General features: G+C 39.3%; 1 protein-coding gene across 3 annotated transcripts in view; it reads right to left on the minus strand.

Annotated features, from left to right (window-relative positions):
- Positions 1-16124, minus strand: part of RBMS3 (RNA binding motif single stranded interacting protein 3) — a gene marked incomplete at both ends in the record, with an annotated part of 441410 nt that overhangs the window by 24540 nt on the left and 400746 nt on the right. For all 3 annotated transcript variants that reach the window (XM_084280360.1, XM_084280359.1, XM_084280358.1), the window contains one exon: positions 4102-4212. In XM_084280360.1, the coding sequence (XP_084136486.1) occupies positions 4102-4212 (111 nt within the window). The remainder of the gene's footprint in view (positions 1-4101; positions 4213-16124) is intronic.

Raw genomic sequence — 16124 nt, forward strand, 5'->3', positions numbered from 1 at the left:
ACCTTTTTTAATAGCAGACCTAATTGTAGCTGAGTATTACATAGGAAAAGCAAGACATACTGTAATAAATAATTAGAAACTAGAAAACAAAAGCAAAATTTCAAGGTAAAGACTGGTTTTCTATCATTACATCATGCCTCCTGGAAACAAAATTCTAGGAGCTGAGGCTGGGTTGTCAGCTTTAGTCAGAATATTCAGAGCTATTGCCTTTTTTTCCTGTAATCTTGAGATAATTTAAGCTTTGGTTTTCTTTACATATTTGCCCACAACCAGTCCATCCAGGTAAATGCTTTCTGCTCTTTTTGAGTGGAGAGGTATGTATGAAAAATACAAATAAATAAGGCAGAAACTGCCCCTCTGGCAGACTCTGCTTAACTCCAGATTTCAGGCAGATCTGAGGATGTGACCAGAGCAGCACACTTGCCTCCCAATTCATCAGTAACGTAAACTGTATTTTCACTGGTGGAAATCAATTTGATTTTCTTAAAGGCAGAAATGAATTGCATTCTTGGAGGACGAAGCACAAAGAACAGTAACTGGGAGTTGCAAATCCTGTCCAAAACTCTCTTACAGCACAGGAACATAGGTTTGAGTTGCCACAGACTGCAGCCCATTACTTCCTCTCTTCCCCCGTGCCCTATTACCATGCCTTGAGCTGAAGTATTTGCTGTAGCTGTATGTTTTCATGAAGTGGGCAGTGAAATCAAGTAAAAATGGATATGCCGCTTTTCACTTGGCCTGGCATCTTGGTAGCCTTAATGCATCCTCTTGATTAAGCAGAGATGTCTGATTTTATGCAGAGAATTTGTTAATAGATAAGAAATATGAAAAAGAAAATAAGTCCGGATACACATTCTTTAGGGGTTTTGGAGAGAAAGAAAACTCCTTGTTAATGCAAATGGTTTCCTAAACAGAACTCTCTGTGCTTTTTTGTGGCCAGTAACTGAGGGCTTCCCATAGCACAAGAGGAAGGCAGCTGGCTGTGAGTGGGGCTGCAGTAAAACAGCTCTGCTTTGGCTGTGGAATCGGATGCTCCCAGATGGAAAGGAGAAGCCCTGCCAGTATTTAGCTAGAAAAGCCCCCCCACTCCCCTGGGCAGCCTGGTGACTAAATAATCAAGGGCAGGCAGGAATGGAGCCCAGCTGCCCCCCAGATTCCTGTGGGGTTTAACGTGTGCTTCTAGGCTGAGAGGTCAGAACTCAAATCCAGGTGGTCTTACTCAGGTAAACCAACTCAGTGGAGGGCTAAAGAGGTCTATCCTCCAGAAGAGCTCTAGCCTGGACAGAGTATTTTAATCTTTCAGAGAGCATCAAAAGGCAGAGAAATTCCCACAAGATATGAGGCATGCAAAGGCCTTTATGCTATTCCTCTAGCTTGCTCGATAGAGAATATATTTTCGGTTGAAGCAATGTTTTAGAAATCCAGTGTTCATCATGACTCAGGCAAGTTTGGAAGTGAGTTTGAAGTCAACTCTCACTTAAGTGAGACCACAGAGGTCTGTTTTGGCTGAAAAACATGTAATGTTAATTAGTAAAATGGTTTGTCTAAGGAAGTAAATGTATGAAAGCCTTTTAATAACTGCTTTGCATACTGCAAGCTTTTAAATTAAATTGGGACAAAGTTACAGATGACACTGAACAGAATTGTTTGTGACTTTTTGGCTTGTTTGGTTAAAAAAATCCAGCTGTTTTTTTTTAAAGATGGCTGGTGGCTCTTTATGGCACTCTGTTGCACAACTAAAAGCATAAAATTAAAAAATATGTTCATAATAGATATGTATATTTTATGTCATCTATCTCCCAAAAAACTTAGTCCAGCTGAGGTACTCACAGTAGCATGTTTTGGACTTGGCTCAATTCATCATGGCTTTATGCTCTCAGTGTTCCTTGTTTTGGACTGAAATTCAGACTTCAGAATAAATGAGGGAAAAAATTCCCTCTAAATAAATCATATCTCTAAACAGGTTGTCCATTTTCCCCATATTTTTTTCTGTAACAGATCCAGGTAGGAAGATTCAATTTTGAGTGAGGATGGATACATCCAACAAAACTGCTACTTGCAGCCCAAATCCTAAACTTCTCCCTTTAATTCCTGAAAAGAGGAATTCCCAATGACTTCTATGATTCTCCTGCTTGCATGAGGACTTCAAGTGAATATGGTGCTGATGGTGTTTTTAACAAAGAGAAATACTGTATGCGATGAAATAGGGTGTCACCCAAGATTTATGGAAAGCTTATGGATATTGTAGCACCCATCAATCATTTAACCTTTGTAGCTCCCAGTTTTCTGTAAATGAATTAGGAGTTTTAAAGATAGCAAACATAAACCTATATGGTATACCTCTGAATGTATTTCAAGAAGTTGTCAGGGAATGCTGTGCACTTGAAAGATTAAGACTGTATAAAGGGTTAGGAAAAGGAAGGAAAAATTTTCTTTACTTTTAGTTGCAGTAAAATATCATCCACTAGATCACTTACTGACGGCCAGAGTCTTTCCCCTGCCTCCCCAGATGGATTTGTTACTATGGATTTGTTACTATGAGCATCGTAATTGTGGTCTTAAGTCAGAAGAGAACATTAGCTTGGAATTTTCTAGTTTGCATTAAGACTGGGAGGAAACGAGCACAGAAGACAATGTCTGCAAGAGTCATGGAAATTAAAATGACAGAGAGAAGAAGAAATTCAGAGGAGCTGCCCAGCAGCACAACCAGAATTCATTTTCTATTTCCTTGTCTTAATTTTTAAACACACATGCAGAAATTCTCACTAGTCCTAATATTTCCTTCAATTTCATCTCTTCAGAGGGGAAAACTGCTGATATTAACTTTGAGCTGTAATTCCCACTTCTTTGGGTTGTGGAATGAAACATTTAAAACAACAAGAATAAACAATGAACCATCATCATCACTTTTCCTCAGAAATAAATACAGAAGTTTCAGATCTCAATAGAGTTGTTTAGTTTGTTTTTTGTTTAAGTGGGAAAAGACATAAGAGTTACAATTCAATTCAACAGATAATAAAAAAGAAGAGGAAGAGAACAGAGGAGGAAAAGGAAGAAAAAGCTCAATATAGTGAGCTAAATAACTTATAAGGATGCTATTTTAATCAGCATCTTATTCAATTTGAAAACAAAACCCCAAAGTTGGAAAAATGTGCTCCTGTAGATTAGTTTCAAGTAGTATAGAGGTGAAATAGGAAAAAGAAATTTGTAAATGCATAATAGACCTTTAATGTAATTATTATGCAAAGCATGAGCATGACAAAGACACATAAGTATAATATTTATGCTTGCATTTTTGTAGAAATATACATGTACATGAATTGTGCACTTTCACATATCAAACCACCGTATATTGCATCTAGGCTGTTGTATTTTAGGAACATTTCAGAGTTTTAATAACTTGTATTTATTATTTTTGCCGATCTCTGACACTGGGAGAGTTAATTGACTCTGACTTAGACATCTTAAAGAGAAAGTAGTTGTTGAAGTATGCATGCTTAAATATAAAGTAACAGAAATACAGCTGACCTTGACCCAAAATCACATTTCTGAGCCTGGAGTAAACTAGGTATGTCTGGCTGCTATGGGTTAGAAATGAGTACTGGATCCTAATACAAAACCAGAACTCAAATTTCCCACTGGTATGAAACCTTCAAGATTGACCAGCAAACAATTTCTGATTAAAAAATCCCAAACTGATAGAGAAGTACTTCCTTATTTACATGAGATTTAGTATGGATAATTCCTGCTAAGTAAAGAGCAAGCTTTGTTGACCTACTACTTTACTCCTCTGTAATACCTCATGCTGACCTCAGGAAGGTTTTAGAAACACATCTGTAGATGCATGTTTGCATGTGAAGTAGAAATGTGAGTATATGTTTTCTGTTATAGATCATGTTTGGGTCATGATGAAAAACTCTTTGATATGCTTGTCCAGAAAGGGCCAGACATCTCTGGACATGGATAAAATGCAAAGTAAACCACAGTACTATTAAAATGCAAAAAGGTGAAAACCCAAATGTGATAAATCACCTTTAAAAACTCAGTAAGCAATAAATGTTTTGCAATATAGAAAGTAAATAGTATAATCTATGATCTTACCGTTCCTGTTGTGCCCAAGGAAAGGTGGTTCATCTGTTGGGTCAGAGGGCCCATCATGCTTGCTGGCTGCATTGACATAGTGTGGTCCATTGTTGGTGTTATCACAGCACCCTACAAACACACATCATTTACACATTTACACTCAATATTTCACATTACATTATGGGGGGAAAAAAAAGCAAGCAGCATTGTCTAAACGAGTGAACCTGGCTGAAAACTTGACATGAATCTTAAAAGAGACTAATATATCTGTCAGAGGGAATATGTTTTGTTCCTATTGACAACCAAGCTACACACATATATTATTTGTACTACTAATGAGGCCATTTTATGTCAGTTCCAATTAAGTGTCATTTTTTACTTCATTGCTTCTGACAAACAAATGCATATGTTCTTTCTATGATGAATGCTACTGTACATTGCAAAACGCCTGTCATTTCTATTTTTCCACATCCTATATAGAGCAATCTTACAGACAGAACACATATGTCCCCAATTTTCTCTGACTTCTAAAACCTTCAGTCTCTGAGATCTTCAAACTATTATGGTAATTATGTTGGATTTTTCCAGTCTCAATTAAGAACCCTTACTCATGACATTTTATAGCTGATTAAGTAAGACCAGCAATTGACAGTGAGTTTGGTAGTGACGCCCATTTAAAACACATACAGTGTTTAAAAGCCTCTGTGTGAAAAACAAAGGCATCAATAACAAACAGCATATGAACTAAAACAAGAAAAAGACTTTGAACACAAGTGAAACAAACAACATGCCAGAGGAGCTTTGGAGAAAGCTTCTTGGTCATTCATATGCCTTGGAATTTTGCTCTCCCACTCCCCAAGGTCCCATGTTGGTAACCTCATGCCTTAATGAAGCGTTGTTTCTCTTCAGTTCTATGGTGTAAAATGCTATTTCCTGTGCTGGTTAGAGTGAGTCAGTCAGAAGCAGAGTGGACTGCTCTCTTTCTAAGAGACAGTAAAATAAGGAGGTATTTCCAGCTATTTCTTCATATGAAGCAATAGATCTGGCTTTCTGCGTATGTATGTTTGTGTGTACACATTATAAATTTGCTTAAACAATCACAACATTACATCTGCTACAAAGTGTGGAAAATGTGGGTGAATATATTTAAAAAAAACCCACAGAACTGACATTTTTTCCATTGAGATTACTGACAAAATCCACCTATTAACAGGAATTGGAAATGAATTAGTTCCAAAAACCACAGCACACCTGTTCTGAAGTGTCTGTCTCTCACTTACGTCGAGCTATACGACCACATTGCCAAGAATCTGATTAGAAGCAGAAAATTTCAAATGTTCATTTGCAAATAAAAAAAAAAAATAATGCAGGGGAAGTCCCAACTCAATCTTTTCTCACCTTTCAGTTTTATCTTGTCTATGCACATCCTATCTGAGAAGCATAGATTCTGCAGTCTCTCCAAACTCATTACTTGCATGCGATGGTAAAGAGGAGTCAGGCTTATCTTAGTCAGTCCTAAGTAATACCCTCAGCATATGAATTACATACCTGCTTGTTTTATGTCACACAGTGGATTATGTTTCTTGCACTGCCAAGAGTCCCTGGAGAAATTTGGTAAACGACAGAAACTAACCTCCACAGAATATTTGTCATGATTCCAAACCAATGCTTACAAAATAATCTGATCAGTGTGCAATTATCAAACCTGCAACGCTTGTGAACATCATTGCCTCTTTCTTGCCTGTATTAATTTGTAATGGTTCACAGAGATTATCCCATAGATTAATTCATTCTAATGAATTACCAGAATTTTAACCTTCTCCTTTGCTGCCACAGGTCCTTACAAACCAAGATAGTCACAAACGTTCACTACAAAACTTCTAACATGGTAGGGTTAACATTTAATTCAAGAAGTCCTTCTTTCTTCCTTACATGATAATCTTCTCTTTCATGCTGCTCCTCTTGTTATGCTGAAAAATGTCTGCCCTTTTATGAAGAGTTAGAGTAAATCTGTGGGGCATACATTCCTCCAGCCCTTTTGGCACTCTCTGTATAGTAGATTTAGTGCTAGAGCCTGAAGTAACACCATGCCCAAGGAAAATGATGTTCTCACTCTATGTTCAAAACCAGTGGCCTGAGATACCAGAGTCTGTACTCTAGAGAAGCTAGACGGGGTCTTGGGGTTTGGACATCCATCTGCACATTCTGGCTGTGGTATGAAACATCTTTATGTTCAGAATTATCCATACCAAAACTGAGCATTTTTACTGTACCAAACCATAAGAGCTGAAACCAAATTTGTCAGTTGGTAGTTCTCAGTTTCCTCTATTAGCAGTTTTCTCCTTTGGTTTAGAGATGGACAATTGCCTCAGGGCAAGACAAGGTGACAGACAAGGTGAGCTCCCACTTGTGATGTGTGATGAGATAAGCAGAGAGTCACACATGCACCACAGCTTCATGCAGCCCCACACTGCCGGCAGTAGTTGCTGCAATGAATTTAGGATGTCTCAAAGCCTTAAAATACCTAGCTTTCTTTGCAAAGATGTTTATTGCAAAGGTATGTTTGGAGGAGCTTGCTGTGATTACAGATGTGACAGACTGATAGCTATTCCTGTGTATAAATTCAGGGACGTGGAAATGAAGAAAGTGCAGCAGTGAAGGAAGTCTTATGATTTAGTGTAGCGAACCCAAGTGCCAGACACACAGTGGAAAAATCTGATAGCAAATGTCTTTCAGTAGCAAGACAGTTTTTGCAAATAAACTATTCAAAAAAATTATGGACCGGAGATAAAATATATCAAGGACAAATAAATTACTCACAGACAGTAAACATATTATTTTTAAATAGAAAAGACATATATTCTAGTCTCTAAACATACACCGCTTAATACGTTAGGAAAAGAAGTTGGGAAAACAAATCAAGTATTTACAGCTTCCCTGAGACAGCTTAACGTGTTTGAAGTCGACAGTTACCTAGAGCAGAGAATTACATGCATTTGCCAGACCATTAATTCACCAGAGTTTGCAGAATCCTCTTGTGATCACGTAGGGAAAAAATTATACTTAATTAAGGAAGTATCGTCTGGTTGTTAGGGCGACACCCAGTCTCCAGACCATAATGTGTTTCATAATACATGCTGTCAAGTCCATTCATATTCAACTTATTTAGCGGTAGAAGACAACAACGTCTTGCATCAGATGTTACCATCATATTAAAAGTAATTTGATTCTTTTCAGCCTATAATAGGTATTTGCTAACAAACAACCACTTGGCGACTGGCAAACGTTACAGCAAACGCACTGTTCATCTTGTTTGGATGTCTAATTTTACTGAGTTTGTAAACTGTACAGAGAGATGTCTTAGCATGGCACAATACTACTGAAGGCCCAGCTTAGTTGAAAAAACCTGTAGAAGAAATTATGATGAGGTTTTTGCCACTGTCTTTGCCAAAACAAGTAGTTGGCCTGCCAATTACTTAGGTCTGCCCTGTTGCCTTAGTATGATTAATATTTTTTATAATTCCTGCAAGGAACTAGTTACTATAATGGCTTTTATATTTGGCAAGACACCTTTGGCATATGACTTGTCACACAATTCTGCCGAAGCTTTAAAATAAATGAAGATTTAGAGGGAAAATGGTAAAGAACCAATGATACAGAAGAAAATGCATGACTTTTGCAGCACTGCAATAAAGCCAAACATAAGTTAATTGACACATAGACTTGAATTCCTCTTCACTTCATTTGAAAGACCTTGCTGGTTTAAAGTATTCTAAGTCCTATGAACATACTTTTCATATAATTATTTCAGAATATTTTCTAGCCTATGACTTGCAAAGAAAGAAGCCTGACTATCAACTGCAACCACTATATGGCAACAAACCGAGATCACAGGAAGGACACTAAAGACAGCCTGTTTATTACATTAAGTAAACTATCTCTAGGTTCTTGCCAATACCAAAAGGCATCAGCAGGAATAAAGTTTATGTTGGTGCATTATACATGTCACCCTATGTGCCTTGAAGGGTGGGAAAGTGACAACAGCAATAAGAAGTGTATTAGGGGGCTTTAGAAACAGAGTTCACTAGTTGAGGGATACACTTGGGGGCCAGTGGGAGGAAGGATTAGTTAGTCCCAGCTTTCTAGAATAATGAACTGTATTAGAGGCTTCTGGCTTATTCCAGCATACTAATACTGATATTGGACTTAAGGCACAAATACCAGCTGAATAAATAGTTTTTAAAGCTTACAGTAAGCATCTGATTGTTTTACAGTTTGCTTTTTCTTTATTTAGGAAGTTTTAGCAAATTAAGCATACTTACAAATTCTACTTTGGAAATACCGGCCAATGTAAAGCCAATAAACATTACAGCAGCAAACTTACTTTTCAAATTTGTTTACAGATGCATTATGCAGTTACATAAACACCAGGTCATTCCACCTGAAAAGTTATTACCATACTACCAAGTGAATGCCTTTATGTTATCGAGAACATGTTGTTTCTTGAGGTTTTATTAAACTGAATGAAAGGATGACTCTGCTTATACTTATCAAACCAGACATGTCTATCAAGAATTAATATGAAAAAACCCCAACATGCATACTTTTTCTGAAGATAAATGTACTCTCTCTGCATACTGAATAAATGACAATCACATTGGTCTACTGTTCTGTCTAGATTGCCTTGTCTTATCTCCTTAAGCTGTCTCTTTCAGCCAGCTGAAAAAATAGGGTCCTCTTGTCCGAGCAGTGAACATGGTGAAGAGCTCTGAACTGGCTATTAAGTGGTCATCCTTTTCTAACTACAGTAGCAAGACTAAAAGGTAGCAGTGGAATCCTCTCTGCCCTCAGTCATCAACTCTGCTGGGGATACTTGTCAATATTCCAATATATTTAAAAATCAAAGAAAACATTTATATATTTTTCCCCCCTTACTCAATGAAAAATTGCCAACTGCCTTGGCATTTAGTAGCTGATTGGAGATTAAATCATGATTTGAGTATGGTGAGGAAGATCAGCAAACATCAGTTAATAATGTATATCCTGCAAGTGTCAGGACTTGGTTCTGTTTCATTTGATTCTATCATTGAATTTAAAAGCTTGCTAAGAACAGGGTAAAACAAGCAGGAAACCCAAACCTTGCACTAAATTAAAGCAGCTTGAACTATAGGATGGGCAAACCTTGACACTGACCTTTACCACCTCTGAATTCTGTACTTGTGGCAAGTACTAAACCACAGCTTCTGATCTTGGACATAAATTCTTATTGGATGTCACCTTCATACCTCAGTTGAGCCTCCTTGGAAAAATGAGCACATTTGCTTTCCCTTTCTCACTTTTGTTTTCTATGTTTGTGAACTTCTTTCCACAGCTGAAAGTATATGTCAGAGGTCCAAGAGAGTTATTACCCAGAAGTAATTGGTCTTAAAGGATTAAGAATCCAAATATAGTGTGGCAAATAAAGAACAAAGGTGACTGTTATGTATGCAACACCTTTCCTACAACGGCCAAGGTTTTTTATGGCTTCTTTCCCATTGTCCTTTTTGCCTTTAAATATGCGTTCTGTCTCCAGTTTAAAATACAGTATTTGATAACATACAGATACTAGCCTACACATATAAATGCAGATTCAAAGGATACAGAAATGGGCACATCAAGAGATAAAGAAAATGCAGTTGATGCAATATAAAGAGTTTTATATCAGTAACTGTGCACACAAAGAAAGCAATACCTGCAACTATATTGGCACTGGTTAATAAACGTATTACATCAGGGAGGACCACTGTGATATTATGTCAGTAGTTTATGCTCCTACCAGAGTTGAAAAAAACAGCAAGTTTCATATCATGCAGCTGTCTGTTGATCTAAAAGGACTTAATGAAAAGAAAGAGATATCATTTCTGTTGCAAACAAAAAGTTGCCCATTTCACTCAGTGCCTAAAGTGACTTTTTCATGGTGACTTAAATCTTTCCACCCAAAATAAGATCTCAAGAGAAAGGCCATTGAGCAAAAGGGTGATATTAACGAAGGGAAAATATACCTGCATTGCTACAAGGTGTCTGCAACAGTTTGAGAGCCCTGTGCTATATCTTTATCCTTTCTGTCTACACATGGGTCCAGCACAGGCTGGACTGTAAGCCCATGTGCTCCCTCTAGACTGTGAGAGAAACAGTAGTTTTCATACCCTTCTCTAACTTGCCCCAGGAATAAAATAAAACCACTGGTACTATGTGCCTGAATAAATGGGTGTAGTTTTGCTGGGGCTTGCCAAGAGTCTTAAAGGTATTTTCTGATGTGGACTAATTCCTTCTTTCACTGTCTCCCAGTGGCTGATGTGCCATACAAATAAATGGGAATCAGGAGTCATAGAATCATTTTGGTTGGAAAAGACTTTAAGATCATCAAGTCCAACCATAAACCCAACATTTCCAAATCCAACAACTAAACCATGTCCCTAAGCTCCACACCTATGTGTGTTTTAAATACCTCCAGGGATGGTGACTCAACAATTTCCCTGGGCAGCCTTTTCCAGTGCTTTACAACCCTTTAAATGAAGAAATTTTTCCTAATATCCAATATAAACATCCCCTGCCACAAATTGAAGTTGTTTCCTCTTGTCCTATCACTGTTTACTTGGGAGAAGAGATGAATGCCCACCTGGCTACAACCTCCTTTCAGGTAGTTGTAGAGAGCCTCCTTTTCTCCAGACTACACAAACCCAGTTCCCTCAGCTGCTCCTCATAAGACTAGTGTGTCCTGCTGCACACACTATTTCTGATACAAGCCAGGATGGTATTGGCTTTCTTGGCCACACTGCTGGCTCATAGTTAGCTGGCTGCTGATCAACACCCCCAGGTCCTTTTCTGCTGAGCAGCTTTCCAGACACTCTTCCCCAAGCTGCTGCAAGGGGTTGTTGTGACCCAAGTGCAGGACCTGACACTTAGCCTTGTTGAACCTCATACAACTCGCGTTGGTCCATCAATCCAACCTCTTCAGATCCCTCTGTTGAGCTTTCCTACCCTCAAGCAGATCAATACTCCCACCCAACTTGGTGTCTGCAAACCGACTGAGGGTGCATTCAATCCCCTTGCCCAGCTCATTGATAAAGATATTAATGAGAACTGGTCCTATTACTGAGCCCTGAGGAAACCACGTGTGACCATCCACCAACTGGATTTAGCTCCACTCAGCACAACTCTTTGGACCCAGACATCCAGTCTTTTTTCTGTGGACTGGTTTTTCTTAGCATTAGAATGGAGTTCCATCTATTAAAGCTAAATCCAAGCAGCATTTCCTCTCCAAACAGTTCTGCTCTATTGCCTCTCTTCATGCCTATAACTAGGCGTGAAAATCAACTTGATGGCACATCCTAGTTCTAACAAAGTGCAAAATGGAAATTATTAAACAGCACAATTAAAATGAGTCAGCACCAGTGTTTAGCCCAAGTTCTCACCTCCCTTCCTTACTGTGTTCAAATGAAGCTTTAAAAAAGAATGGCATCTTTGCATTGTCAATAATCTCATCTTACATACATATATATCCATACATGTATACACACTTATACTTGCATATGGGAAGACAAACAATATTGCCATTTCTATTACATACACTCAAGCCACTCTATTTTTTCAACATGAATTTTTTTTTTTGATCTTTGAAACTCTCAGTCCAGGATTTATTGTGACAAAAGCAACTAAAAGCAACAGTGACAGGTTTTTAAAATTCTTATTTATGAGCAGCATTTAATAAAGTCTGAGTAAGAGCTTCTGTTACTGGTTGAAAACACTTATTTTATTTTACTTGGGGAAATGTCCAAACTACAAGAAATAAACCTAACAGAAAGGCTTGCCTTCAAAGCTTGTGCTTGGATGTGGAGGAGCAGAGAAGGTTGGTGGCATAAGAGCACGTATGGAGTGTTAAATGTGGTAGGACCTTGGCTCTCCCTGGGTCTCAAGCCTTCTGGACAAAGTGAGCCTGTATGTCTCACTTCTGTCTGTCTCCATGAAGTCACGACAGCAGACATTTGATCAGACCAAATGTCTGAGACACTGTGCTGTTGATCTCTGCTTTTCTGGTGAGATTTAGAACATAGGTCATTTGCCAGGCACAGAGTGTGGCTAACTGGGTTTGGGGAGGAAATGTCTGTGACATTTCTTCTACGTGCACTTCTAGCCTTGACAGTACAATGGCCAGTGACAGGACAGCAGCTGTGATCTGCAACAGATGTGCTATGTTTCATTTCCTGCCTGAAGCCAGGAGGTACTTGTGCTGTGTGAGCTGCAATCTAGTGACTGTGCTGGAAGAAAAGAGTCACTCATTAGAAGGATAAACACTGACACTGGGAGACAGAAATGCAACAGCATTTGCTACCAGCAAGAGAAAAAGAACAAGAAAAGCAGGCAGGTAATATAACCCTACGTATCCACCAGAGGCAAGATGACAAAATGTCATCCTACACAACTGCAGCTAGAGGAAAATGGTATGGCTGTGCATGGCGTTACCTCCACAGCACTAAAAGGATCTAATCACAACCAGTCATAGATGGAAATATCTGTAATATCTCCGGCTTTCAGAAAAGTGAGGTGGTACCTCTGTGTGAAGCACCAAGGAGACACACTGAGGTGCCAGGGTAGCAGACAGTAGAGTGCTCCTCTGTGAGATCCCTAATCTTTGAGAGGGCAAGTTGAAGAATGGTAAAGATATAGGTCCCTGCAACTCCAGGCAGAATTTACTAGTGATGGTGTGATGGTTCAGCCCCAACCTGTGGCTGAGCACCACACGCCACTCACTCACTCCCAGAGGAGAGCCTCCATGGGTTGGGTTAAGAACGGTTTACTCACAAAATCACCTTGAACATACACCATAACAACCAATTACACTCACACCTGGTGATAACACTGAGTACCTTACCTACCCGATGATTACAGAGTGCTGCCCAACACAAGGGCTGCTTGACCCAATGCTCCAGCCACACTCAGACTGTCCTAGAGGCACCAAGCCCCTGACCTTCCCCACCCAGCTGCTTTTATGGGGAAGTGATGTCAGGTGGTGTGGAAAATAGCCCAGGCTAACTCAGCTCACCTATGCTGGCTGCTTGGGGAGGTTGGCTCTGACCTAGACAGAACTAGGACAGATGGGAATGCTTTACAGGTGCTCATGGACTGCATGGTGGCCAAAGAACTCTTGAGCAGATCAGAGCCAACTTCTAGGTCAGGCCCAAATCTAAGCTGCATTCTCAGAGCTATGCTGGTGCAGGGTCTGCTATGTAACTGAAGATGGGAAGAAATACTGCAATTGATATTGCTGCAGTGCTTTTGAATTCAGCTACAAACCCAACATACATCCTCCATGAGAGCACACTGTGGAGCACTTTCATCTGCTGCCCATGTCTAAACTTTTTGTGCAGCTCTGTCACAAATGAAGGTTAAAGATATAGGATTTGACAAAATTGTATCCTTTCCCTCCCCATCCCATTTTTTGAATTTAAATAATTTTGAGTTCTGGAAGGCTGGTGAGAGGCAGTAATATCCACATAATTTTCTCAGGAATCCTTCTTATCCTACCTATTAGGAAAGACAGATAGCAGAAGAGGCTGGGAATGAAACCCTGAGTGGGCAAGGATGTTTTTCTCAAGATATGCCTCTGTGTAACAATAGATTTTAGATTTGAAGTTGACAGATGGAGGAAATCCTGCATTCAAGAACGATTTGTGTTATGTATCAATTATGTATCAATTCAATTCCAGAATACAGGAGTTCATTCTGATAGTGAAATCTAGAAATGTCTCTTTATTAGAGAGGACAAATACAGAAATCTGTATCTCTGGAATGTTCTGTTAGATTTGTAATCTGTTATGCTAAACAAAGCCCTTTATCTCATAAACTATTTCCTTTCATTTAAAGCCATAAGTTTTTGACACCTGAACACCCTGCTCCAGATCTCACCTCACAGGAGTTGTGTGGACTCACGGCTCCTCAGGGGAGGCTATGGGTGAAATCCTCTTCGTTCTGTATCAGGATTTGTCCTTTGACTCATTCCAGATGGCCAACTGGTAGTGCCATCTTTGTGACAGACCTCAAAACCAAGACTGAAGCACAAATTTTCAGTAGTGTCTTCTTACCAGTGTATTCTGTCATTAAAAGTGTGAGCCTATGCCTCACTTGTGCCTTTAGAAACTTTTAACTATGGTTTTTCTGACTCTAACCAGACCAATTCCTGCTTGGACTCAACTCTGTACAAGCCACTTGCCACCAACATGTGGCTTTTGCCACATTTCGTTAACTCTGGACCCTTGGATGCTGCCCTCAGTGACACCTGTGTAGTTTCCCATTCTTTTGAACAAGTGATAAGGTAGATACAATCTGGAGAAACTGGGGCTGCAAAAATGTCTTTAGCTAAAAAATCTGTCCTTGCCATGTGAGACCAAAAGAAGCCAGTAAAGCCAGTGGCAACAAGCACACTGAGCAGGTAATTCAAAGGCAACCATGTTTAAATCCATAAGGTACAACTGATATAAATGAAACCAAACTCAAGCCCTCGGTTTTGTGTCAGCTGTCAGAAAATAGGAGTCCAGAGGGGATGAACACATTTTATAACTCAAAATGTGATATTTTAAGTTCTCGTTTGCTTTAAGGTATTTCCAGTAATACAATAAATGTTTGACGTTTATAAACCTCCTTTCTACCAAAGACCTCTGAATGCTTTACAAACTGTGATATATAGAGGACTCAGGAGCTGGTCTGTTATCAGAGTTCTGGGATGGGTTTGGATGTACACCTGAACCTTCACAAGTCCACGAGCATTCAGACTTCATCATCACCGTTGTAGGCCTGAAAAGAACAGGTGGTTTCGATCACACACCTCAGTCCAAATTAATCAAGAAAAGGAAACATTTTACCTCTTGATTCATGCTGAGCAGATTTAAGTAAATAATGGAAAATGGGTAACTTAAGTGTATTTTGCCCCACACTTTACTGCATTTTAAAAGAAGATGAAATTATTGAGGAAAAGCACTTTAAAACTGACCCTTGTGAGTATAACTTCACCGTGCAAGTGGTCCAGCTAGTCTAAAATAGAGACATGAAAGGTGTAGATTTTGGCTATTAAAGAGAAGAAAAAGTAAATAGTTGATCCAGCAAGGAATACTTACTTATTTTTTATTATATCTGTACTGATTAAGAATGAGTAACTTGATAGATTTTCTCCTTTTTTTTTGTCCAGATAAAGTCACTCAGGGGCTGAGGTCTTCTTTATAAAGTTTCAGCCTGAAGCACATTTTTACAGCTGAGTTATTATCCTTAAAATATGAGTTCATACTGAAAATGCTGGCAGCCCCCTTAACTATTGTATAGCAGTAAGCACAGCTGTAACATGTTAAATATGTTGAAAGTACATGGGGGGAACAGAGTGGCTCAGAGGACTGGTAACAGAATAGGGAGTCTCAATGCTGGGTCACTGAGTTCGGTCATTGCTGGGACTGAAAGTCATTATCAAGCTACAGCTGTTCAGTTATGTCCAGGCATCAGAGAAACACACAGAGAAACTCTCATCACAAAAATACCTTACCACAACTAGTGGTGTCCAACAACCTTCCCAAGGATTGTGAAAGGTGGGGGGGACTCATCCCCACAAGTGCATCCCACACCTTAGCTCGCAGATGAAGAGCACTGATGGCACAGAAGGGAGAGCAGAGACTTGCACAGTCACTGCCCCGCACGCTGCCCAGACCACAGAGGGTGTTCATCACCAGTCTATCTCTACCACGTCTTTTCAGGGCACTCTGTCAAAAAGGTTGTTAACCACTGCAGAGTGATCGTAGAAGACTCCATTTTCCACATTAGTGAATGAACCACATCCATCCCATCACACAGTACCAGTTTCAGAGTAATTCTGGTGATACTGGTTGAAGGAAGGCTGAAAGCAGATGACAAAGTACCTTTTCAGCTCACCAGTTTTACAGTAATGGCTAGAATGACCAAATACTTTATTATTACCCCTTCTGTGCTGATAGATAACGACCTCTTTCTATTTGCATCAAATT

The sequence above is a fragment of the Gallinula chloropus genome (assembly GCF_964237585.1).
Source record: "Gallinula chloropus genome assembly, chromosome: 2".
Taxonomy (NCBI): domain Eukaryota; kingdom Metazoa; phylum Chordata; class Aves; order Gruiformes; family Rallidae; genus Gallinula; species Gallinula chloropus.